Source organism: Globicephala melas, chromosome 10 (assembly GCF_963455315.2).
Source record: "Globicephala melas chromosome 10, mGloMel1.2, whole genome shotgun sequence".
Classification (NCBI taxonomy): Eukaryota; Metazoa; Chordata; class Mammalia; order Artiodactyla; family Delphinidae; genus Globicephala; species Globicephala melas.
Genome location: NC_083323.1, coordinates 37,247,283 through 37,272,016, shown reverse-complemented (window position 1 = coordinate 37,272,016; position 24,734 = coordinate 37,247,283). Strand labels below are relative to the sequence as shown.

The window sequence follows — 24,734 nt, the reverse complement described above, 5'->3', positions numbered from 1 at the left end:
ATTACCTATATTATAACTAAAGATTGAAAATGATATATTACTCAGTATATTAATATTCATATGGTATCTTTCAATTTAGTCTCAAGATACAGAAGATTTCAACATGCATATATGTTTTAATAAAAAATTACACAGTGTGAAAATGCAGGAGAAAAACATTAGCAGATAAAAAATGACACAGATATTTCAGGATTTGTATTTCTGGAGCGAAGTAACCATTCACTGGGTATTCTGTCGATTTTAATACATTTACTGCCTATCAAGGACTGTCGTGAGAGTTAGACAGGTGTATTACTACTGAAACAGACAACTTCATCTTTAATCTCATAAGTCTCTAAAAATAAGCTTCTTAGAATCAAAGTTAAGTCTAGAAATAAAAATCTTTTAAGTCAATACATGTAACACAGACTAGTCTGACAAGTCTTTAGATTGAAAGTATGAAATAGAAAAATGAAACATAAAAATCATTTGAATATAAACATACTTATGACATTTTTGAACCTCAAAGATAAAGGGAGAACTCAAACTTTCAGGAGAGAGAGAGAGAGAAAGAAAGGAAAAAGAAATCCTATATGTTACACATAAAAGAATGACAATCAATTGACATTAGACATAACTGGAAGCCAGAAGAGCACTATGTTTAAAGTTTTGAGGAAAAATTATTTTAAACCAATACTTTTACAATTTTCAATTCATTTTATGTATAAAATATATTTACAGATCTTAAGAAGTTTGTCATAAACCTTATCAACACACTTCCAGAGATGGTGATATGGGAAATTGGCAGCTAAATATGTTCCAGGAGAAAAAATAAGGTAAGAAATCTGAAGAGATATTAATACAAATATATTGATACTTCTAAAACTTTTTTAGGCAAAGATGCTAATGACATAAAATTTCATTTTCTTCCTTGTGAGTTCATAGTTATTGATTCTAGAGTAACATATTTATGGAACCATAATATTGTAGATGCTATTTTTAAGGAGAGATGGGGCTTATACTTTCACATCTTGGAAACCTATGACTACCCAGCTCTTTCTGTGTCAGGTAACTTTATCTAACTTGGGGGTTCAGTTTTAGGAACCTCCCTTTTTCCCATATACCTAAATCATGTTCTATCAGCTGTGTCAGTGATAAAGCTGACATTTTGATCTCTTATTGTCTGACTCCTTTGTCTATTACCAAATAAATTCTAAACTTTGGCAAAGAACACAGTTTCTATTTACTGGGTATTAAAATACCCACACCTAGATTCTAAGTGAAGTTCGGGGAGTTAGGGAGTTAAAGAACATTCATAAATTGAGGTTCTTGGTGGGCCAGACCATGTACTATTTTGACCTTGCAGTAGCTTCTATTATGCTGTGCAGTTATTTTTTGGAGTTGTGTGGTTGATTTTCATTGGCCATCCTGAGCAAGTAGCTTTAGGTCTTAGTGTAAAACATTTGCTGGAGAGCTAAGAAAGGGAAATAAGTTCTTGAAGATCAGGATGATAAGTGTGAAAGAGAAGAAGTGAAGTTCTCAGGTCTAGTCTTAGAAATGAGGAAGATACTCAGTTTGTGTTAAATCAGAAAAGATGCTTGCCATCCGACGAAATCAAACAAGGGATGATGGAAAAGATCTCAGAGAGTAGTGACACATTGAGAAAACTGTGGAGAATCATAAATTTAATACGGAGACACATATTGCAAATAATAAGTGACTCAATTCTTAAAGATTAGGAGAACTATACAACAAGACTGCAGAAAAACTGGTCCAATTTTAAAGGGGAAGGCTAGACAAATTAATATGAAGTACTCGAAGGATTACAAGATGAGTTTCAGTTTGATGCAATCATTGTAGGTATTGACTGTACTCTATATAAGCCTGGTGAAGAAATTTATGGAATTAAAGCTTTAAAGTAAAGTACAACAAAGATAAGATGTAGTAAAAATGAACCAGGTAGAACAACAATAGATTGACTTTAGACCCTAAGAGTAGATGTTGTTCTGATGGAAGAAGAGCACCTGAGTGATAATACACAACTCAGGAAGATAATACTCAACTCAAGACAGTAGGTGCTTTAACAGATCCAGTATTGTTGATTTCCTATTTATCATTATAGGACAGTAGCTAGAAATATAAGAAAAACAAATTTCTGCACCAGAAAGCAAAGTAGAAGTAGAACAAAGTAGGAACACAGACCAAGTAAAATGCTTTAATCTACACGTGGTTTAATTTGCTGGATGGTAAATGCACCTCAAATTAGACCTTTGTTTGGGACTGCTAACATTGTAATTTCTGAACTTTGCAAGAATTTGGAATGTCTTGAATGCTGCTTTCTGAAAGTATGTCCCCCATATGGTTTTTTAAAATGTGTCATAAGTAACTTATTTAAAGATTTCTTCCAATTAAATTTAAATTCACAGATTGTCAACTGTAGATACCTGATATCCTAGTAAAGTTAAAAAGAAGACTTTTTTCCAGCTCTGCTATTCCCAGAGGTAGACTAATGAATCTCTGATATGAACTTTGGTACAGTGATCATAGGTCTAAGTACTATGTCCTGGACACATCATTTGGCTTGGTCATTAGATAAAATGTAGAAAAACAACTGTTAAGAAACTATAGTCATTGCAACCATGCATGTACAGTCTATAGTGTTCAACATTTTGAAATAGTTTGCTCCATTTTTTTGTGTATTTTTTCAAAAAAAGTACTTGAATTTTTTTCTATCTTGAAAGTAGACAAGTACACATGAAATTTGAACACAGAAAAGAGTATGATTCCTTGAAGCACACTTAAAGAGGATATGGTGTCTTTTAAAAAAAGAATATTGGAATTGTTTAAATAAAATTGTAAATGCTTTAGAAAATTTGAGAACATGATCAATATTTAATCATAATTAATAATATATTTGATAGAAGTAAATTTTGAAACTATGTCATTTAAAAATAATTTACCTTTGTTTATCTTGTAAAACCCATTACATGAAGGCACTTCACTCTTTGGTAACCCAGAAACTCAGGCATGGTGCCATGGAAGTCCTGAATAAGTGTTAGCACTTCCTTATATGTCTTACAAATACAGGTTGCATATTTGTGCTCATAGGGCTTTGCTATGAGATGATCAACAATAAGAGAGATATTTCTGTCCTTTCATTGATTAACAATGCTAGCCTTGTTGGATCCATTTTAACCCAAATATTATTATTCTATAGGAAATAGTTGTGCTAAGGAATGTTAACCTTTGTTGTATTATAGTTTGTTTTTAATATTCTTCTTAATATTCAAGACTAGTATTCTATTTACTACATTTAAAAATTATATTTTGCCAAAACATATTGCAAAATGAAACAATAAAGTCAAGCATAGTAAGATCTCAAACCAAGTCCAGAACTAAAATCATTTTCTGACTATGAGAATACTTAGGATTCAAGAAATAATTCCATAATTAATATCAAATCAATCCAACAGTGTGTAAACTTAACAATTGCTAAACTTTAATTCTAAATTTATGATATTGTCAAGTCATTGTATAATTGGAGTTTTTTAACTTTAGTAGCTGTTAAAATGGACACTTAACTTGGTCCATAAACAACAAATGAACTATGTGAGGCACTGCCTTATATGCAATATGAAAACTGGCCAGATTGCCATTATTTGTAAATATTCCATTGTGGGAAAAATGAGAATTAACTTTTAAGGGAAATAAACCATGTCCATTAGTCAGGCTAGGTTTTGATTATTCTTATTCATTTAGATTTAAAGCAATCTTAAATAAATACATTCAAAATCTTTAGACATCAAATAAATTTTAGAGTCAATCAAAGGAGAAAATTTTTTTTCTCAGTAAATAACCATAAAATGTAACACTTATTGATAGGAACAGATTGTGATAATATTTAAATACGCTTTTGAGTAATCAGTAATGAAAGAGGAAATACTTATTAGTGTGGAATGTGACTGAGCATTTAATTGTCTTCAAGAAATAATGCTCCCACGGTCACTTCTTTTTTCTGAACAGTATTTCTACTAAATTTAGGTATATAACTAATTTTAGTAAGTAGAAAATTAATGACACAATTAGACTAGTGGACTTTTCTACAACTTGTAACTACGTATTTCTTCATTATTAGCAAACATCTGCAAAGCAAGTGAGAAGGCAAAATATGAAATAAATTAATTAGCCTGACTAGTATAACCACGTGCACATTAGCATGACTAATATAACCATGTTACAATAATGATGCCTAAAGCAATGAACATTCTTTCATAGTAAAGAAGGTTAATATGAAAACTATAAACATAATGTAATATTTGAGAGGGAAGAAAAGAAGTAACCAACCAAATGACTCTGGAATATAGAGAAATTCTTTGGATTTTAAAGAACATGGTCTAAAGGTCCTATTTCATCAGTGAAAATGTTACTAAGCTTTTAAAAAATATGTTATATATGGACCCACTTGCTTTCTAACAGCTGCTGAGACTCCAAAATTGCCAGTTTTGCAAGTCATTTAAAGGTTCCATATTATACATGAATGAAAAAAATACACTATCAGTTTCCTGACAGATGCAAAACAATCTGCTGTGAGTCTAAAATAAGTTTATGTTCAGTCAGTCAGAGAAACATTCTCCTTTTAAATACTCCATTTTAAGAGGAGGGCCTTTAATTGTTGTGAGAGGAACACAAAGTTGGATACTCTCATTTTATCATACCAATTCAGTAGAATTTAACATCAAATGGAATATTACATTATTTGTAAGGCTACATTTAAATATTTTAAATATATTTGAGTTTTGAAATAAATGATCTCTAGAAAAAAACTTTACTTCTACTATGGGCCAAAGATTTTTATTTTAATAGTTAGCCCATTATAACCATGAAACTGGTGCACCAAATAGTTTTAGGGAAGACCAGGACACTACTGGCCTCTGTCTATTGCTTTGTTTCCAATTACTCTCTTTTCAATTCCCCACAAACAATGACACAAAGTAAGTAAAAGTTAGAAAAAAAAAAATCCAAACCTACTTTTTCTTCAGTCTTCTATCCTTCTCAGCTTGAGTTCCAAGTTTGCCTAACCCCAGGGACTCCTGAGCTGCAGCTTCAGTCTCCATAAAGCCTCCTGTGAAGAAGTAACTATTCATATTAGGTTGGATATATCGTGTCAATTCTGAAATTAAATTTTTAAAAGTTTATTTGAGCAATTGTTTAGTATTACATTTTTTTTTTTGGCCTGACTTTGTATTTCTAACACAATATGCATTCAATGGCATGGGTACATACATAAACATACGCTGAGACGATGAAAAAAATAAAAGGTACCTCCTGGTAGACCATTCAATTGCACCTAGTAGCAACATAATACATGTAGCCTGTACACTGACAAACACCTGAATATATAGTTTGAAAGCTATGAGGTCTACTTTTCCTTACGAAAAATGAAAAAACTGTGCAGTGTGTGAGGTTTTTTTCGATGTTTGAAACGTGTGAAATTTTTCATATATAATGAAATAAATGATAGCCCAATGAGCAGAAACTCAGGTGTATGTCTTCAATTCCAAGTTGAGAGAATGGAGAAACATTTGCTGAGTTACCAAAACTTTCTGTATCTTGTCCTGGAACCCTCTTCTGCTCACCTGGATGACTCCTATATCCTTCAGTACCAACGTAACTTCCAGAACTTCCTATGTTCTAGCAGGCTTTGTTTTGTTTTGTAATTTCTATAATAATACCTGAAAAAATTCGAAATCTTTCTTCAAAAGATCCTGGTAAGACTTGTTTTTACCTAGCGGGTCACAAATTATTTGATGTAGTGTCAGTTTTATTGGCTTTGGAATATATCCAATATATATATATATAACCTTGGAATAAGAGAAGGAAGAAAGGAAAGTATGTTGGGCATCAAACAATTTTACAAAGCAATTATTTAGTATCTTTAAACATATCATTGTTCATAAATTATCTGTTGTAATTGAAAAATGAGAACTTAATCCTGGGCTCTGTTTTCTCTTTGCTATTTACTATGTGAAAAACATGAAGTCAAGGTAAATGAAAAATGCTCATTATTTTTAAGTCATTTTAATTGGAAGAGATTTAAATTTCCATTTAAGCTCAAGATTAAGTAGAAAGATTTAAGCTAATACTAATTCTTAAAAGTCTACACAAAAACATTCACCAATATATCAGTAAATAAGTGCTATTAAGGATAATTTTGTTGTAATTATTTTTCATAATTCATTTAACAAATAATTTAAATACTCAGTATTATTAATTCTGGATCATTGATATAAATAAGTTAATCTCATAGCCTACTAACTCTGTTACTGAACTGGATAATTATAAGAAAGTCCTCTTTAATTGAAAACACATTGATTGCTGTCTAGATCTTATTCAGGGATTCAGAGTTTGAGGACTGAAATTTATTCAATTATGCACGTATGCAATTAATACTTAAAGAACTTTTTATTGTGAATGATTTTCGTTGATGGTATCATTAGGAAAGTCATCCACTAGTTGACTAAAGTACTCTTGGGAAACTTTTTTTTGCTGTACGCGGGCCTCTCACTGTTGTGGCCTCTCCCGTCGCGGAGCACAGGCTCCGGATGCGCAGGCTCAGCGGCCATGGCTCACGGGCCCAGTTGCTCCGCGGCATGTGGTATCCTCCCGGATCGGGGCACGAACCCATGTCCCCTGCATCGGCAGGCGGACTCTCAACCACTGCACCACCAGGGAAGCCCAGGAAACATTTTTAAATGTGGGAATTTCCATTATGCACAGTGAGTGAATATTTTCATTTTATTTCTCTCATTGGTATACTTGCCCTACTGTATGTCCATAAATTACTATTCACAATCTGCAATTAACAATAAAATTGTTCTCTTGAAACATAAATGGACATGAATATTGATTCACTTAAAAGTTTAAAATTCTTAAAAAAAAAAAAAAGTTAAAAATTCTTGATCAGTCCAGATGGGGACACAGAGATTGATGAGTAGACCCATTCTATAAACAATGAGACATTTTCAACCACTACACAGTTGAATGAACCAGGCTTTTTGCCCTTCTGAGCAAAGAACATATAAATTATGATTTAAATTTTTTTCAAGAACCCAACATTTTAATTAGAGAAAACAGTTTTTTAAAAAATTAACACTCTGGAGGAGAAACAAAGAGAGCTCTAGAGGAATTTTGTGAGTCAAAACTAGACCCAGAAAAAGTAGATATTAGACTTTTCTTCTCATAAACAAAATTATAAAAATAATAAGCATGAGGAGCTTGGAAATACTCTGAGCACTTCAAAATCTAATATCCTTTGAAGAGAATTTAATAAAGAATTGTCGACACATCCTGTTTGAAAATGCCAATAGAAAATGACACTTAAGGCCAAAGTAGGCAAAATTATTTTTAAGCAGCATATGTAGAACCGTACCCTTAAGCAGGAGCAAAAGTCTAATTATGTGCATTTTTTAAGCCTAAATAAAACATTTCTAGATGAGAAAAACATTCTTTCATAGAACTGATCCATCTGCCCCATAAATCCCAGGTTCGTCTCTCCAACCACCTGACCAGCTAACTGGTAGGATGAGCTCAGTCAAACCAGCTTATGAACTCTTTTACTCTGTGGATGATTATCTAAATCTGGTGAGAGTCTGCTTCAATTTTTCCTAGGCATCAGTGGGATCCCATGGCTGTGTGGACTTTAGGAATATCTACTCATCTAGACCAATGTATTCATTAATCACATATGGCATTGAGTACTTGAAATGTGGCTGGTCCAAATTAAGCGCTCTGAGTATAAAATATGCAAAAGATTTTGAAAACTTAGTACCCAAAAAAAAGAAAATAAGATATCTAATTAATAATTTTATATTGATTACATGTTGAAATAATAATTTTTTCTGTATTGGTTTAAATAAAATACATTATTAAAATTAATCGCCCATCTCTTTTTACGTATCTTAATATGGCTACTAGAAAATTAAAAATTACATATGTAACTTATATTTGCGGCTTGCATTATATTCCTGTTCAGCAGTGCTATATAGTAGTGGTTCTATACTGGACACAGTAGCAGTTTCCAGAGGGAATGTAAATATTTGCATATGTTGATGGAGGAAGAGGGCCACATTTTTAGATGTCACAACGACTGCAAAGTGCAACCGATATATATTAGGTAGGAGACAAGAAATCTAAACTTCCTTCAATGAGTAGAAAATTCTTTAGTTTGCCCATCTTGAAATGGCAAGAGAGTCCCCAGTGAGAAACACTGGCTGGTGGACGCTAAGGGTTACTTATTCTCCAGGAGACCCCTTAGGAATATGGAGAGAGCATCATTAACTCCATCCATCTCATGGCATAAAGTGCTCAGGCATAGAAGGCTCGAGTCCCATGAGCCAGTGTACATTCAGATAATAAATTGCTTATCACCTTGTCAGTGGCCCCCTAGTGCTTGCATATGCAAAAGCCCAAGCCAAACTCCATGTCCTCAGTGAAGTTCTCTGGGCACTCTATCACTCAGGCACACTCTCTTTTGTGAGGTTGTCAAGGACTTGGAAGTGTTTGAGACAGAATAACTTTCAGGGTGTGAGGGGCCTAGTCAATTATTTTTCCAACCCCTTTCTATACAAACATTTTGAGTAACCCAAAATTAGTGGGATGACAACCTAGTGTGGTCCAATCTCATATGATACCATTCTAACAGCAGGAGTGAGTGATTAAATTGTTAGACCATCCTTCTGAACCAGGCTCAGGCCACTGGTCCAGAACAACCCCATAGGCAAGTCTCTGGGCTTCCCAAGGCATCTGGTCAACCCCAGATACGAGGTAGGGAGTTAGGGAGAAACAGGGACACAGGTGCACATGGTTTGGTTGGATTAGGCACCCTGCCCAGATGGCACTGCCTTCCTGGCTAGTTACAGGGTCTGAAAGGTAAAAAAAAAAATTGAATGCTTCTAGAGACTCGACCTACACAGGTCCAGGTCTTGGGTGAGGGTGTTCTGCCCGGATGGCATTGCCAGCCCCAACCTCTCCCAGGCACCGGAAGGAAGGTTTTAGAGAATTTCAAGAGAGGTGCTACAGACTGTGAGGTTACCTAAGACCCAGGCTGAGGAATTTGAGGAAGGACCTTCATATGCCCAGATCTTTGGATGGTACTCGTTGGAGATATCTGTTCGTTTGGATTGTGAAGGCAAATATCTCTATGATGCCTGGGCCTCAGACTCCAATCAGAATAATATATTTCATGTTGACCCTTGAGGTACAAGTCTGTAGGAATTTCTGGCCAAAACCCACATTGCAAAAGCTCTGTATCTCCATTTTTCCCGCAGAGTTCCCTGTTATCGTATTAAAAAGGGAACTCTAATTCCAGGGAGATTAAGACTATAATCTGCTGCTGATCAGTAGTTTCATCTTTCTTCTACTTGACCTCACTTCGGTATTAATCCATACCACTCATTTTGATTTTAAATGCACTTGAATTTATAAGTGATTACTTAATTGTTTCATGACTCTTAGTCTGTTAGTTCTCTGGAGGATGCACCTAGGCACTGTGCCTGGCTCATAAATGGTATGTAATAAATGCATTCACAATTGAAGCTAAAAAATGCTTTCTTCAAAAGAAGACCTTTTCACTATGCAGAGCATGACTCATCTCTAACTGATACTTCGGGAAATTATATTGTATTTTCTAGTTCCATAACATCCAGGAACAATCTGAATTTCGGGGTAAAGGCCAGCACAGGCACCCAAATTTTACATGTAGAAAGCTGCTTGCTAACTAATGCTGGTGCAATGTTGATGTTGTTTCTCTCAGTGTGAAATTATTTTCTTCATTATGCTGATTATAGCAAATCAAAGAATTCAGACCATAATTACATAATCTGACAGATGACAATAAAGGAAAGAAAACTGCAATTTATCAGGCAAAAAAGTCTCTTTGAAATATATTGCTTCTCATATACACTTAAAGGAAATTTGCAAGGGTAGTTTTTATTTTTTTTACTCAACAACATATGCATTTTATACATCTGTAATCAGAGATACTACCTGTATAATTTACATACATTTTTATGCTTTTACCATTTTTCCATAGCTTTGCTATATTTTGATCAATTCTCCATTCTTGAAAATCTCTGTCTTTGATTTCTGTTTCCTTCTTGTAATGCCTCTTTTCTTTATGCTTACCATTCACTGTTGACATCTGCTAGGGTAGTCACGTGTGATCTGTTCTTTTTTCTTTACAGTCATTATTATTAGGACTCTCTGAAGGCCTGGGAGGGCTGGTGTTTCCTAGGCAGTAAATGTGTTAAAATCATATGGAACAGATGACTCCCCCAGAAGTAGCAAATGTTTTTAACATCACTACCTCTTCACTCTCTATTACCGTTTTCCTAAGCTGGTAAACTGCCTCTAAAGCGTGGTACTTGATTGCTCTGACTCCTAACTCTCACTTCTGCTTGGATACTTGACCCTGGAACCTAGATCATTTCCTGTGTTGTGTCTGCTTCAATTTGCTGTCTCCTAATCTCTGCATTTCCAATCTCTCCACAGCTTGGTAACTTGACCCTCAATTTTCATCATTTCTTTAGCTTGATATTAATAATTTGGTTTTACACGCTGGACCCCAGACTGTACCCACTTCCCAACTAACCATAAAAAGAGCCAGGTTCCTTTCCATCATGTTTCCCTTGGAATTTGTCCTTTCATGTGGCTTCAGTACCCTTTTTTTCAGAGATAGGTCCTATTTGAAACTCAAGCTTTAACCTTTTCAATTCTGAAGGAAAACGGCACTTAGATGTTCCTAGTAGAATCAAACATATCCAGGGAGAGAAAAACTAATAATCGGAACTCTTTACTGACATTATGTCTATATGTTTTATAAGAAAATTTATAATATATTCTGTGATCTTTTTTATTATTGCCTTGAATTATTCTTTATTTTTTATGCATTTGTGTGTAATATCCTCAAGAAGTTATAAACTTTCTGAAAAAAATAATCATGTCTTTAATTTCATTAAGTTCCCAAACATGCTCCACAGGACTAGGAGCTCAGTGAGGTAATTTTTGATGGAAACAGTCCCACGAGTATATTGTCTGGAGCACTAGACCAGGAAGTGACATCTGGGAACCACTGCTAATTCTCCTACCAAGCAGCTGCTTTGCCATGATGATTGTTAAAATCATCTCAGTTTCTGTATAATATAGAATGTGGCTCACTACATGATCTTTAGATATCTTCTAATTCTGAAAGTCTGTAATTTTAAAAATAATATGCATTTTCATAGTAAATAACTCATGGTATATATTTTGTAGAAGGAAGAGTTGCTGGGTCTAAGGCTTAAATGTTAGAGCTTCATAGATTCAGGATTACTGGGGTTGAAATAGATCTTAAAGACCATCCAGTCCAACTGCTTTCTAATTCTTGGACCCCTTCCACAACAGTTCTTACTCGTATTTACCTAGCTTCTGCTTGACCATCTCCAATGACAAATAAGTCATTTTTTGACAAGCTAGCTTGTTTGTATACAATTATGACTCACCAGTGTTCTCTTTCTTACACTGAGATGAGGTTAATCTTTCTACAACTTTAACACTTTGGCTACAGTTTTGTACCCTCACTCAACAACAAAAAGACCAAAGATTCCGCCACATAACAGCTTTTCAGATATTCTTAATCAGCCATCCAGACAGGTCAGCAAGGAGAAAAAACATACCCCTGTACTTAGCTACTCCTCACATAATTTCAATCCTCATCAGCTTAATCCTCTCCTCCAACCTTTTTCCGAGGTTATGATATGCTTCCGAAAGTGTAGTAAACAGAAATGGATACTATTCCTTGGCTCTTGTTTTACAACAGCAGAACAGAATGGAAAAGTCTTCTTTTATCGCAATGCTGTACATCTATTAACGTGGACTAAATTTACTGACTTATATATTGACTTTAGAGTTACCTGAAAATTCTAAATTTTTCTTGTAAAAAATGCTCCTGAGAGTTATACTTTTAAAGTGGGATATTTTTGGACCTTCCAAATCTCAGTTTTTTGAGGTAGTCTTTAAGGAAGAACACTGATTCTTTTTTTTTTCATTTGTGATTTCTTTCCCTATCAGTGATCCAAAAATCAGATTACTGGGCTGTCGAAATATTCATGTCCAAGTGATTGGGGGATGTGAGGATCAAGAACAGGGTGAATCCTAATCTTGCCACTAGAAACCTGGATCCAAGGTGGCATCACTCCACTTATCATCACTAAAAAGGAGGCCTATGCAACCAGTAATAAATCTCACCAAAGTGTTCCATCACCCAGGCCCCATTCTGACATCTTGTCTACAGGGCTGTCATGAGTTACAGCTCACCCAAATGCCTTTCCTGTTCTGTTACCAAGTAACTCTGTCAAAGAAACAAACAAGCTTCATCTGATATGCCTATTTAAAACACAATTTAATTTGCTTTGTTTCAAAACAGGTTGATGCCTTCAGATAAAATTAAAAGTCAAGGCAGTCAAGATTCCAATTACTGATGCCTAATCATGGATCTCGAGGTTCAGAACTCCTGTTTGTGGTTGTCTTGACAGGACAGACAATGTAGCAGGTAAAAGTTTTCTGGGCCAGAAACATATTCAAGTTTTTGATTTGTTTTAAATGAATGGTTGTCCATGTTTATGTACTATCTGTCTCACTAAATTGAATGTTCTTTGATGCCAATGCCATGCTTTAACCATTTTCCTAAAGTCCATGGTTGGTACTCTATACTTCACATTGGCTCAACATATGCTATTCACTCAAAGTAGGAATAAATAAATGACTTTGGATTATCAGCATTCCCCCTGTCCCACCCCTCAAGATATCAACTCTCTTGGGCTTCGGTGTCCTGTTGTTAGTGCCTCTTTTCTGGATGAAGTTTTGCTTTTCAAGTAAGCAGATAGAGGCAAAAATGTGAGTTTTGGAATAGGTCCACTTATTTGTATATCTTGTTCACATAAGGTACACCTTCAGTTTATTCATTTTCTTTAAACTTTAAAATTACTAAACAAAAATAATAAAAATAAGAATTTTATAATTCCCCTTTTGGTCTGGGCAGTTTTTCCAATAATCAGTTTATTTTGGTTGGTGGCTTTTTTGACATTGTTCTTACATGTCTATGCCATTCACTTATATCTATTATTTGTTAGATAACAGCTTTTGTACCAAAATTTTTTAGAATCTGTTTTTAGGAAGAGGTCACCTATTTCAGATCTACTACTTAAGTTTACATTATCACAAATATAGCTGTGAGTTTGTTACCATCCTCAAATTGCTTTGATACTATCTAGCCTTTCCTTCCATATTGGTTAAAACTGAACTTGTTTCTAGAATTTTATGTGTGGAAGTCAGGATATGGAAAGTTGTAAAGTGATTGACAGATGAGGAAGTAAAAATAGTAGTTGTGGACAACTCACTTAAGCTTGGATTATAAGGGCAGGGAAAAGATAAGTCAATATTTTGGGAAGATGGCAGGATTAATGATGACTTTTAAAATATAGATTAGACATGAGCATGTTTAAAGATTAATGGAGGGCTTCCCTGGTGGCGCAGTGGTTGAGAGTCCGCCTGCCAATGCAGGGGACATGGGTTCGTGCCCCAGTCCGGGAAGATCCCACATGCCGCGGAGCGGCTGGGCCCGTGAGCCATGGCCGCTGAGCCTGCGCGTCCGGAGCCTGTGCTCCGCAACGGGAGAGACCACAACAGTGAGAGGCCCGTGTACCGCAAAAAAAAAAAAAAAAAAGGTTAATGGAAATATCAGAGATGCATTGCATCTGGATGCATTACTCAGGGGGGAAAAGTTGTGGTTATTCAGCTGCTAAGTCTTTAAAGGGTGTTATTGCATCCTGTATCTATTGTATGCTCTAGGAAGTAAGCAGAGGTATTTACTGGCCGTGCTGTCTCCGTGTCCCTCAATGCTCAATGAGATTGTTGAACCTGTTTTTGCATCTTTTCATATTGGTGCTTGTAATATATAAAGAAAATGAAAGAAGAAAGAAGAGAGAAAGAGAAACTAAAACCAGATCCCCAAGTCTGCTAGAAGGAATATTTCCTCTGCCAGGACACTCTCCCCAAATTCAACTGTGACTTTCAAGGAGGCATGGTTCATATATATGTTTTATCTTTTTAAATACTTTATCTTTAAAGTATTTTTAGCTTTATTCAAATGCTTTTCAATGTGTTGCTTCCTTTGACTTTTGGAGTTCCCACATTTATATTGCCTCTGCTATAACACATTTGTAAAAATAGATTATATGTATATTGAATTTGATTCTACATGGTTAGTGGTTATCAATGCAGTCACATTGACTGACTCATCATAACTGAAGTTCACTTTATTACCCTAGCTTTTCAGATTGTTATATAAGGAAAATAATGTCCCCTTTATAATTATTCTTCTCTGTGAATTACTAAGAATTCCTCCCTTTCTGTTTGTCATTCCTGATGGAATTGAGTGAACATTTTCATAGTTCTATTTAGAAAGTTTTCCTCTTCCACACCTCATTTCATTTAAAGGCATCTAGCACAGCTACTCTCAGGTTAACTTATGTTTCTTTGCATTTATGAGCTAAACTCTTTAAGAGTTCTAAATATTGGGACATGGTCCAAAATTTCAAATTTGGTTCTTTGACACCATCATCATTCTACCATGTTACTTTCCATGCCATCATTTCCTATCTTGTATTTCTATTTTCATTGGTAGAGGAAAGAACATTGACAGTGCTCCCATGTCAGAATTTTCTAGATCAAGATATTAAAATCATGATCAGTAGAGATGTTTCCCTAATTTCTTCTGATGTGTGAATCAGCAGCATTAAGTGGTAGCCCCTGGGTTTGGTAAGTTTTCATGGTCCTCTCCTCACAACCTGGATGTACATCTTTCAGGACACAAGTAAACATGAGTCCATATCCCTCAACCAAAGCACTAGTGGTACCATGTACTATTTCTTCTGGAAAAAAATATGAATTCCTGAAACCTACTTGTGTCTGTGTTTTCTTCTTATTTTCTCAAGTATTATTTTCAATAAAGACCTTTATTTTTGGTTTCTCCAGGAGCTTTGATTCACCCTCAGTGTAGCTTCTGTATAGCTCCAGAGGTATAGATTTTTGTCTTTGTCTTCCTCATCAGCATTGTAGTCCTTACTATGCTGCTGACACTGGCTTTGTTTATACTCGGTTGTTCTATGGAGTAAAATAAAATTGCTCAGAGCTCAGAAATCTTCTCAGGACTATAATGTGATCTTGAATAGCTATTGCTATTTTCTGACTTGGATGGAGTTGATAAGAACCTAATTGTAACTGATTCCCTTCTCATCTGTTCTGACATAGAGACACACAGTCATTGAAAATGGGTAAAAAGGCTAAGTTTCTAGAAGGTTCTATATTTTTCTAGACTTTAAATTATATCCTGGATACCTTGATTTTGACTATGAATAGTTGTCAAATAAAATAAAACAAATTTTATAACAATGTCTTGGCATGTACATTTTGTATCCCCCAAATAATCACCTTTTCTTTTCTTTCCTTATGCAATAATACTTTTCTTTTTTTATATCCTAAGGGGTTCCTATCCTGAGAAAGAGAAACCCAAAGAGGCTTTAATTCTCCTGATGGTAACGCTCAATCACACAACTGGCTGCTCGTGTGTTATAAACATCGGTTTCCTATGGTTTCTGATGTTTTGTGTGGGTTTCATGCTGTGGAAGTGGGGAAAGATATTTTTGAATAATATCATGGTTGTAAATCTGCAAAAATGAATATTATTCTCAGAAATTCTTGCGGTGCCAGGGCAGGAAACTAAGTCTAGGGGTTGGGACATTACTTGTGAATAATAATTCCTTTATTTCAGAATCCAAAGGGAGTGCTAAGAACTTTGTATCATTCTGTTCATCACTTACTATTAGAGGTAGGAGTTAAATCCTTTTCCCTGTAACTTAACTCTAGTTCTAAATTAAATAGAAGGAGAAGAGCAGGGAAAAAGAAGAGGCAATCATAAATAACCAAGATGATGAAAAGAGATTTCAGAAAAAAAGTAAATATGTAGAAAGACACCAAAGAAAAAAAAGATCAAGTGTATATATCATCATTTTAGAAAATACATCTCACATATTCTTTTTGTTTCAGACTCTCCATCTATCCATCTATCTATCTATCCATCCATCTATTAACAAGGTATCTATGTATTTATATATTTACCTAGGGTCATTTCAAATGTACTGATCTATTTTATTCAATTAGTCACCAACAATAATTAATTCTAACACAATCTTTATTGCCAGATTCTTCCCTCTGTCTCTCCACCTACATGTTGTTGAGTTTGTTAGTGGAAAGTTGTGACAGTTTAAAACATAGAAACCTTGTCTTTTTTTACATTTTATGCCCTTTATAATGTATTCTGACCTAAAAAGAATTCTTTTGGATTTTTTGTAGGCTTCTTAATTTTTTCAACAGAAAAGCTTTTAAATTCTCACAGCTAAGCTCTTATACACATCTATGCAGTATACTCAATGGTTTTAAGCTGGTTTTGAAACATGGCCCTAGGACAACTATCTCAGTTCTGCAAATTACTAATACGTTGTTTACTCATCAATAAATAAGGATGACAGTAATATCACTTGCCTCAGAGGGTCCTTGTGTCTATCACAGTGTTAACATTACATAAATTCTAGGTATTGTTATTAACAGAGAAATCAAAAGGACTGAAAGTTTTACAATATTCTTCCTTTGAAACTTTTGTCAAGCTTGATTCAGCTGTATTGGATTAAATACAGCTGATTAAAACAGAAAGTTTGTCAGGCAGGAAAAGAATAAAAATATGAGAAATGGAACGAAAGACAGATGGATGCTAAGAAGTGAGGAAAATGAGTGGCAGTGGAAAGTCAAACATGTGTACTTACGGAGCTGCCCAAGTCGAGCTTTTTCTTTTTTACCAAACAAACGACCTATTGAAGACTTGATTCCTTTCTTCTTGGGGGCTTTGTGAAGAGAGTCTTGGCTGCTGTTGGCACTGCCAAGCCCAAGGCTTTCAGCCTCGAGGGAGGCAGTTAAACTACTGTAAAACACGAAAGAGGACAAACTGCTTGCTTTGGTGTAGCATCCACAAGGTACACAAGATTAAATTCCTTGATAAAAGTACGAAAGGAGGAACAAGTACACTGAATGTTATTTTCTCCTTTTTTCCCATGTTTTTTCTTAAGCATATTAAAGTGTGATTTCCTCAGGCTTAGGGCCCTGAGCCTCCAGGTTTTCTCTAGAAAAATTTCTTTTTCTCTCAAATATATTTTCCTTATTTTTCATACAATATCAAACTAATCAATGAACATAGGTTGGTTTATTAACTTATAAATTCTATAAATTGCCCTTGACTCTTTACCTATTTCCTTCTTGCAGAGTTTGATTTTTAGATCTTAAACATAATGACCTATGACAAGAAATTTAAATATAGCTAATAAAGTTTATGCTCTATTCTAGCCCATGGTTTTACTGGATTTTCCTCTAGCTATCTTTCTCTCTCTCAGTTTTGGAGACTAATTCATTGAATTTTAAATCACCTGTGAGATTTTGAAGTAACAAATCATATACCCGAGTGATCACTGTATATTTTTTCTTACAGTTCTCAGGTATTCTTTTAGGTACATGATAAACTGAAATTATTTCCAAGCAAGCTGATCTAGGTTCCATTCCTGGTCAATGTATTTGACACTGTACTAATAGGATAGGTTCAATGATACTGTTATCCTTCTTTACAGCTGTTAATTTGACAATATTGTGATGAGTTATTTAACTTTATTCATCCAAATTAATCTGGGTTCATATTCTCTAAACTCCAAAAGCTACTGCTTTTCATATGTTACAATATATTTCACTCTTTTTTTTTGAGAGTAAAGTAAGTATAAATTTTGAATCTGGAATAACTTTTTTCACATTAGAAATTAAAAATAAACAAAACGGAAAAAAAAAGTCGGCTGGCACAGAAAGCTCTGTTTTCAAAACCGTTTATTGTAAAACACATACTATTTAGAAGACAGATTCTTAAAGTATTAATCGTTAAGTCACTACATTCGGTTATATCAGTTAAGTGTTCAGAGATGCTGTAATTGATGACAGTGAAAGAACATACATTTAAGATGTAAATTGCATGCTTAGACTTATTTATGGCATTAATAGAGATCTGCTTCAATTTTTTAGGCAGATGGAAAGGACAGTATGAAGAGTTGCTATGACAAATGGGGTATTTCCCCATGTAAACTTTTCTTTTAATATTTCGGCAAATGTGTTTTTTTTTCTCTTCTCTAAGGAGGAGCTGTTATAGCTGGCACTTGCAGCACCAATAGGGTGATTTACATACCTGTCTGTTAAAAGTAATTGGGGTACAAATTAGATACCTACCAAAAAAAAAAAAAAAACATACATATGTACAAACATATGCTATACATAGGTGGAAGACACATGGTTCCTGTGGCTACATCTGAGAAGGGGTGGGAGTATGGGCTTTCCTATTTTTCTATATGTTCTTATATGCTGATTAAATCTTTTGCAACAAGAAAAAAAAAAAAAAGTAATTGGGGTACAAGCATGGACTTTTCAGACCTTAATTATCCTTATACTAGAAGCCAGATTTATAGTCTTGTATTAGAATCCTTTAGTTTTCTGTAACTATTCTAATAAGTCCTTCCTGTAGTCTGACTCTGTTTTAATAGGAAATATCCACTAAAAGTAGAAAATCTATTCTCATGAATATTGGCTAGTAATAAGACCATAAATATACAGTTAAATTTAAAACTGAAAATTTGATTTCAGAATGAAAATTTGTGTTTTTCACAAGTGACATTGTGGAGAGGGAGCAGAATTATAGCTTAAATCAAAAATTTTATATAAATTTTTAAGTAGTCTGTTTGATACTGAAAGAAGGAGGAATATTTTTGGAAAGAGAACATATAATGTGCAGTGTGCTGGGAGAGTCATACCTTCGGGCATCATTGTGGTAGGAAGAAGGGAGGGTGTGAGTCATCCTGACGGCTCTAGGGGTAGGGGGAGGAGAAGTTTCACATTTAATTGTTGCTTTATCCTCCCGACCATCTTCTTCTACCACTGCAATCTAGAAGCAAAAATGATACATCAGATGAACTTTTTCTAAATTTCAACTGAAACTGATGAAAACGAAGAATCAATAAAGCAAGGCTATTTGAGTAATTCTGCAAAATATAACTGTATCAGATAAAGTGTTTTAAATTAGGCTATTTAAATGTGTTCCCAGATGTTTAAAAAAAGAGCTGCAGTTTATAAGAAAAAAGCTTTCTTTTTAAAGTGAGAATAATAAAAGGTAAGAACAGAATTTCTGCAAATTTTTTCATTTCATTACCTCTCATGGGAAAATTGACAAAGGCATACAGAGCACCATAAGCAGATGGGATGGAAGGGATTTCTTTAAAGAATTTAGTTCAGAGTCCAGAACAATTCAGGATACCATAAATTTTGTCAGAGATAGATATATAGAACTGTAAGAGTTTTCAAAAATCAACTTAATTGTACAATAAAGATATTTTTAAAAACAATGCTGTATTTTTTCATAGCACCATTGTGCATTAAAACATATATATAGAGAGAGAGAGACAGACAGACAGAGAGAGAGAGACAGAGAGAGAGACAGAGAGAGACAGAGAGAGAGAGAGAGAAAGATTGTAGAAAGCATAGCTAAAAGATATATGGTTCTAGAAGTTCTGACAAAGAAATTTCTCAATATGGCTATAACAAAATGTTTAAGCTGTGTTCTCATCTTTTGTCTACACCATGTCTTGCTAGTTTCTACATTAAGCTATTATGCATAAGTGTGTTATATATGATAAAGACGTTATGTGTTGGAGAAACGTAATGAAATTGTTTGTCTGGGCTCTTGTCATTTAAGCCTAGGTTACTTTTAACAGCTTAGGCAGTCATCTTAATAAGATCTCCTCTCTCCATTTCAACGAGCACAGTGCCACCAGAAGAACTGTTTTCAGGAACTGCTTTCAGCATGATGTCAACACTATGGAAAACCCTTTCTAAACTCACATCTCATCTAAACTCATAAAGCATATTTCTAAACTCTTCCTAATACGTACTTAAGTTTTCACAATTCCATTATCTAACCATGATTGTTTTCCACAATTGTTTCTGTGAAGCCTGATTACTTCTGTTTCAGATGTTTTCCTGAAACACACTCATAAAATGCCCTCCTCTCTCCACATGGCGGGCCAAACTAGGCCAACTTTACCAAAATATCAGCTCTTAAAAACATCATACACAAACCATTTCTCTGAATAACACTTAGAGCTCACACTATATAAACAAAGTGGAGGAGAAAAGCTTCATAATCAGAGATGGATTTGAATCTTGGTTTCTCTTATTTGTTGAATGACATGTGCTAATTACTTCTCTACTCTAAGACTAAATTTCCTCATCAATAAAATAGAACTGATAATACTTAGTTTAATTTGTCCTTTTGATGTACAAATTAAATCATGCATATAACTCCTCATCTCTTTACTCCCTGAATTCCCTGAGGCTATATTTCTGCATGGGACCTTCCTTTATGATCTTTTTTTCCTTATACACACTGAAATTCTTTTACATCATCTGCTCAGATTTCTTCCTTTATTCCCAGTATAATCCTTTTAAGTGGTGGAAGAGGTCAAAGAAAAATAGTAATAACATTATGCATGGTAAATTTGACAGCTGAGAACTAACTGGTAGTGTCCAGGAGAAGATGCTAAAAGAAGATAGACAATGGAAAATAAAAAGAAATTCAATCAATCTAAGGCCATGTAAGCATAGTATGGATTCCCTTAATTGAAAAAAAGTTCCCTGGTTCCAGAATTATTTGGGCATACGCTGACCACCACATCTTGAAGATGCTGAAAATAGACTGATGTACTGGATAGTAGGTTGAACCTTTGAAATTTGTCCCATCTGATATCCTGTGAGTCTGAGCTCTGCCGTTCTCAGTCATCTAACAAGTTGTCATTTTGTGAATCAGAACTGTAGTGCATTTTGTTTCCTATACCCAATATTTATTCTCTTGACTTCATTCCAAGCAGTAAAGTAGTATATTAATTCTATTTTTATATTTTCTGTATTTGTGATGCTCTAGTATCTGAGACCATGCTGAGAATGCCCATCCCAGAGCTAGCTAATTCCTAGAGATAGGTAACTATGTTCCTGGAGTGTGTCTTCCATATGCAAACAAATCATCTTCATCAGTACCTCAGATCCTCTTCTCTATCTGGCTCTTACATTCCAGGAGGCACTATTCCTCTGTCTTAATCATCCCTGGCCAGGTATCTGACAACTAGAGAGAGCCCCTAGACCCTACAGCCCACTGAAATTGTTCAAACTAGCCAATCTTAAACCTGCTTACCCTGCCTTTCCATTCCTACAAAAACCACAATAAACAGTCCTTCCCATGCTTTCCTCTCACTCTTTCTGACTGCTGACCTGGTGCTTCCCATTGACCCGGCATAGTGAAGCAGGTCCCTTGCTCTTGGGAAGTAGAAGCAAGAAGCTATGCCAATATCACTTATTGGCAATTGTTTCTTGATTTGTTGGTCTTATATATCTGAATAATGGTAAAACCTATATTTTAAAACAAGCATCATTGTTGTTCTACATATCGACAGTAAACTATCTAATTCTACCAAGAGAGATCTAAAAATTCTGTGGGAAATCGGGATATTTTAGTCCCCACAGTCTAATCATTACCCTAGAAAGCATAAACAATTTTATTTTGAGACATTTGCTCTTATGATCATATTTAAACAATTCAAAAACACTTAAATACTTTTAGTATTTTTTATAAAATGCTTCAGTTAGAAGAAATATAATTTTAAATCTCAGAAAAAACAATGTTCAGTTAGTAATCAGATCAAAGAAATGTACAGTACCTTTCTCCGATGTTTCCTCAGATCACTTGGCTGTGATTGGCAGTAATAAAAGCGACATAAAACAGAACCAATTAATGATTACCATTTGACCATGTCACAAGTTAAATAGTATCTATAATTTAACTACCTTTTTTTTTGTTTTCATTCCATTCTTTTCAAAATAAATGTCTTTTAACCATTATAAAAGCATTCCTCCAGGGAACTATTTTAGAGAGGAAACTTCCTAGGTGGCATGTTGCAGGGGACAGGTCTTCATGATGGGATCATGTGTATATACGTAAAACATGAGACATGAGACACGGACCTTAGGGAATATGAAGCACATATGGAGTGAGCTAGCCAGAAGTAAATATGAGACTATATCCTCCCGAGAAAATATAGATGGGAGTGAAGAAGACTATGTGTAAATGAAGATCCAATGCACATATATGTAGTTTATAAACACTCCCTTTTGTCTCATCTACACAGGGCTTTGGACCTTCTCAGGGCGGATATGCTGTTCCTACGTGATCTCAAACTTCCTGGCATCCTAACAAACTCTCCATCTCCAAATACCAAAAGCTCTGGCCTCAGTATATCATATTTCTGGGGCTGCTGTTTTCTTGTCAGTGCTCTTTTAGAGAATTTTTAAAAAATAGTTATTTATTTATGATCCTAGATAAAACTTATTCACTTAATATTTGTTAAATTTTCTTATGTAAGTAAAACATTTTACTAAACTATTCCATTATACTTTACATTTTTGTTGCTATTGAAAAATGGGTTGATTTACCTCATTCAATATTCAAATTAGATATCGCTAACATGTTATTTATGCCTATGGATTTGTGGTGAGGTAAAAGTAAATACAAATAGGCTTTATTATCAGGACAAATAATAATGTTTGCAAAACATATAAACATATACAATATGAATGAATACAATGTCTTTTCAATCTCTGTCCCTAAAATTTCAAATTTTGCTCTGAATATTCAAACATGAATTATATGCAACAAAATTATTTTTTCTCCAATATTTTCTACAGGTAAAAGAAAACCTTCCCGTCTTTCACTATAACAATAATGAAATGACGACAAAGTTTTGTTAGGTGATAAAGACTTTCTGGGTTTTATTTTTTGTTTTTCTGAGTCAGATATTAAACATTTAAAATATTTTTTTTTACCCTCAGGAAATGCTCTAAATATCTGTTTTTTTTTTGAACTAGGTGTCTCTTATTTATTTATTTATTTATTTGGTTGCACCGTGTCTCTTAGTTGTGGCAGGCAGTCTCCTTAGTTGCGGGAGGCGGGCTCCCTAGTTGTGGCATGTGAACTCTTAGCTGCGGCATGCATGTGGGATCTAGTTCCCTGAGCAGGGATCGAACCCGGGGCCCCCTGCATTGGGAGCGTGGAGTCTTAACCACTGCACCACCAGGGAAGTCCCTCTAAATATTTTTTAAGTACTCTAATTATAGTATAATAATGCTGATTTACCACTGATTTATTTATAACTAACTGCTCAAGAAAATGCATGAAAGCAGTGGCATCCTATTCATACATAAATAAACTTTATGTCTAAATGGCTATGAATATATTATTTTATTATTATAAAAATAATAACACTGTCAAGGGTTATAATGCTAATATATAATGAAAATATTTAAAAGGGCAAAATACTAGGTTGCAAAAATGTAAGGAAATAATAGCAATACAGAAATAACCAAAGTTTTCTTAATTTGAATGCCAACTAAATTATGCTCTGTGGGCCAATATTCTTACCGTAGCTTTGATAATAAATAGGTCATCAATTACATATGGATAAACTAAGCCAGAGACAATATCATTTTTAGTTAATAAAATCAGATGGACGGTTCCTAGATTTCTAAAATAAGCAGATCATAATGTAGATCAGTATATTGGGTTAGTTTATCTTAGTACATTGGCTAAAAGTTTGTGCTGTATCTAGCTGGGATCAGCTCTGATTAGCTGGCCTTTGTTTGGACTTGCCATTGTCTGTGCTATCTACTTGAAAATATCTTTAATATCAAGTCCGGAAATAAGCAAAGAATAGTAAACTCAATGGCCTAAGGAGGTAAGTATTTCCTTTCAAAAATTTTTTTTCATCATTTCTCGTTTATACAGATTTACTTGCAAGTTCCATATTTGTAAAGAGTTTGGATATGGGAAATATTGCCTCACCATATAAACAGTTTTCTGTATCAATTCTCAGTCACAAAGTTAAAGAAAAAGATATCTAAACTGACAGACATAATAGAAATTTTATGAAGATAAAATTTTAAAACTTATTTACTTATAAGGTAGTTTTCCCCTTGGGGTGAGAGTATCATATATATACATACACACATACATATGCACATATGTGTGCATTTATATAAATTAATTCTAATGAAAATAATCTTTACAGGTTTTTTTTTTGCCACAATACACATTATTGCAACATAGTTATTTAAAGATACCACTTAGAAATTGAGTTAAACTTCTTTGTTCAGATATTATACACACCCATATACACAGAGAGATGCAGGCATTGTGACACTTTTTATAGAAGTTTCACAGCCTTCTGACCAGAAACACTATATACACTTAATATTCTTCTGTCATATTATTAATTTCTCCTCCATTTGTTACATTTGTGCTAGATTTTTGCAGTATACAAACTATTATTTGACCTATTTGCATTTTACTTAATCTCTATCCCCAAACTTTATTTATTTATTTTATTTATTTATTTTAATTTTTTTTTTTTTTGCGGTACGCGGGCCTCTCACTGTTGTGGCCTCTCCCGTTGCGGAGCACAGGCTCTGGACACACAAGCTCAGTG

The 24,734-nt window shown here is 34.4% G+C and overlaps 1 protein-coding gene across 18 annotated transcripts in view; it reads right to left on the bottom strand.

Annotated features, from left to right (window-relative positions):
• PPFIA2 (PTPRF interacting protein alpha 2) overlaps positions 1 to 24,734 on the bottom strand; it is a 475,760-nt gene that overhangs the window by 56,592 nt on the left and 394,434 nt on the right. For all 18 annotated transcript variants that reach the window (XR_009565609.1, XM_060306813.1, XM_060306805.1 and 15 more), the window contains 4 exons: positions 21,915 to 21,944; positions 18,963 to 19,093; positions 16,893 to 17,047; positions 5,008 to 5,101 (listed from right to left, as the gene is read on the bottom strand). Coding sequence is in view for 17 of the 18 variants with exons in the window: in XM_060306813.1 (XP_060162796.1) it covers positions 5,008 to 5,101; positions 16,893 to 17,047; positions 18,963 to 19,093; positions 21,915 to 21,944 (410 nt within the window). In the remaining variant the exon portion in view is untranslated. The remainder of the gene's footprint in view (positions 1 to 5,007; positions 5,102 to 16,892; positions 17,048 to 18,962; positions 19,094 to 21,914; positions 21,945 to 24,734) is intronic.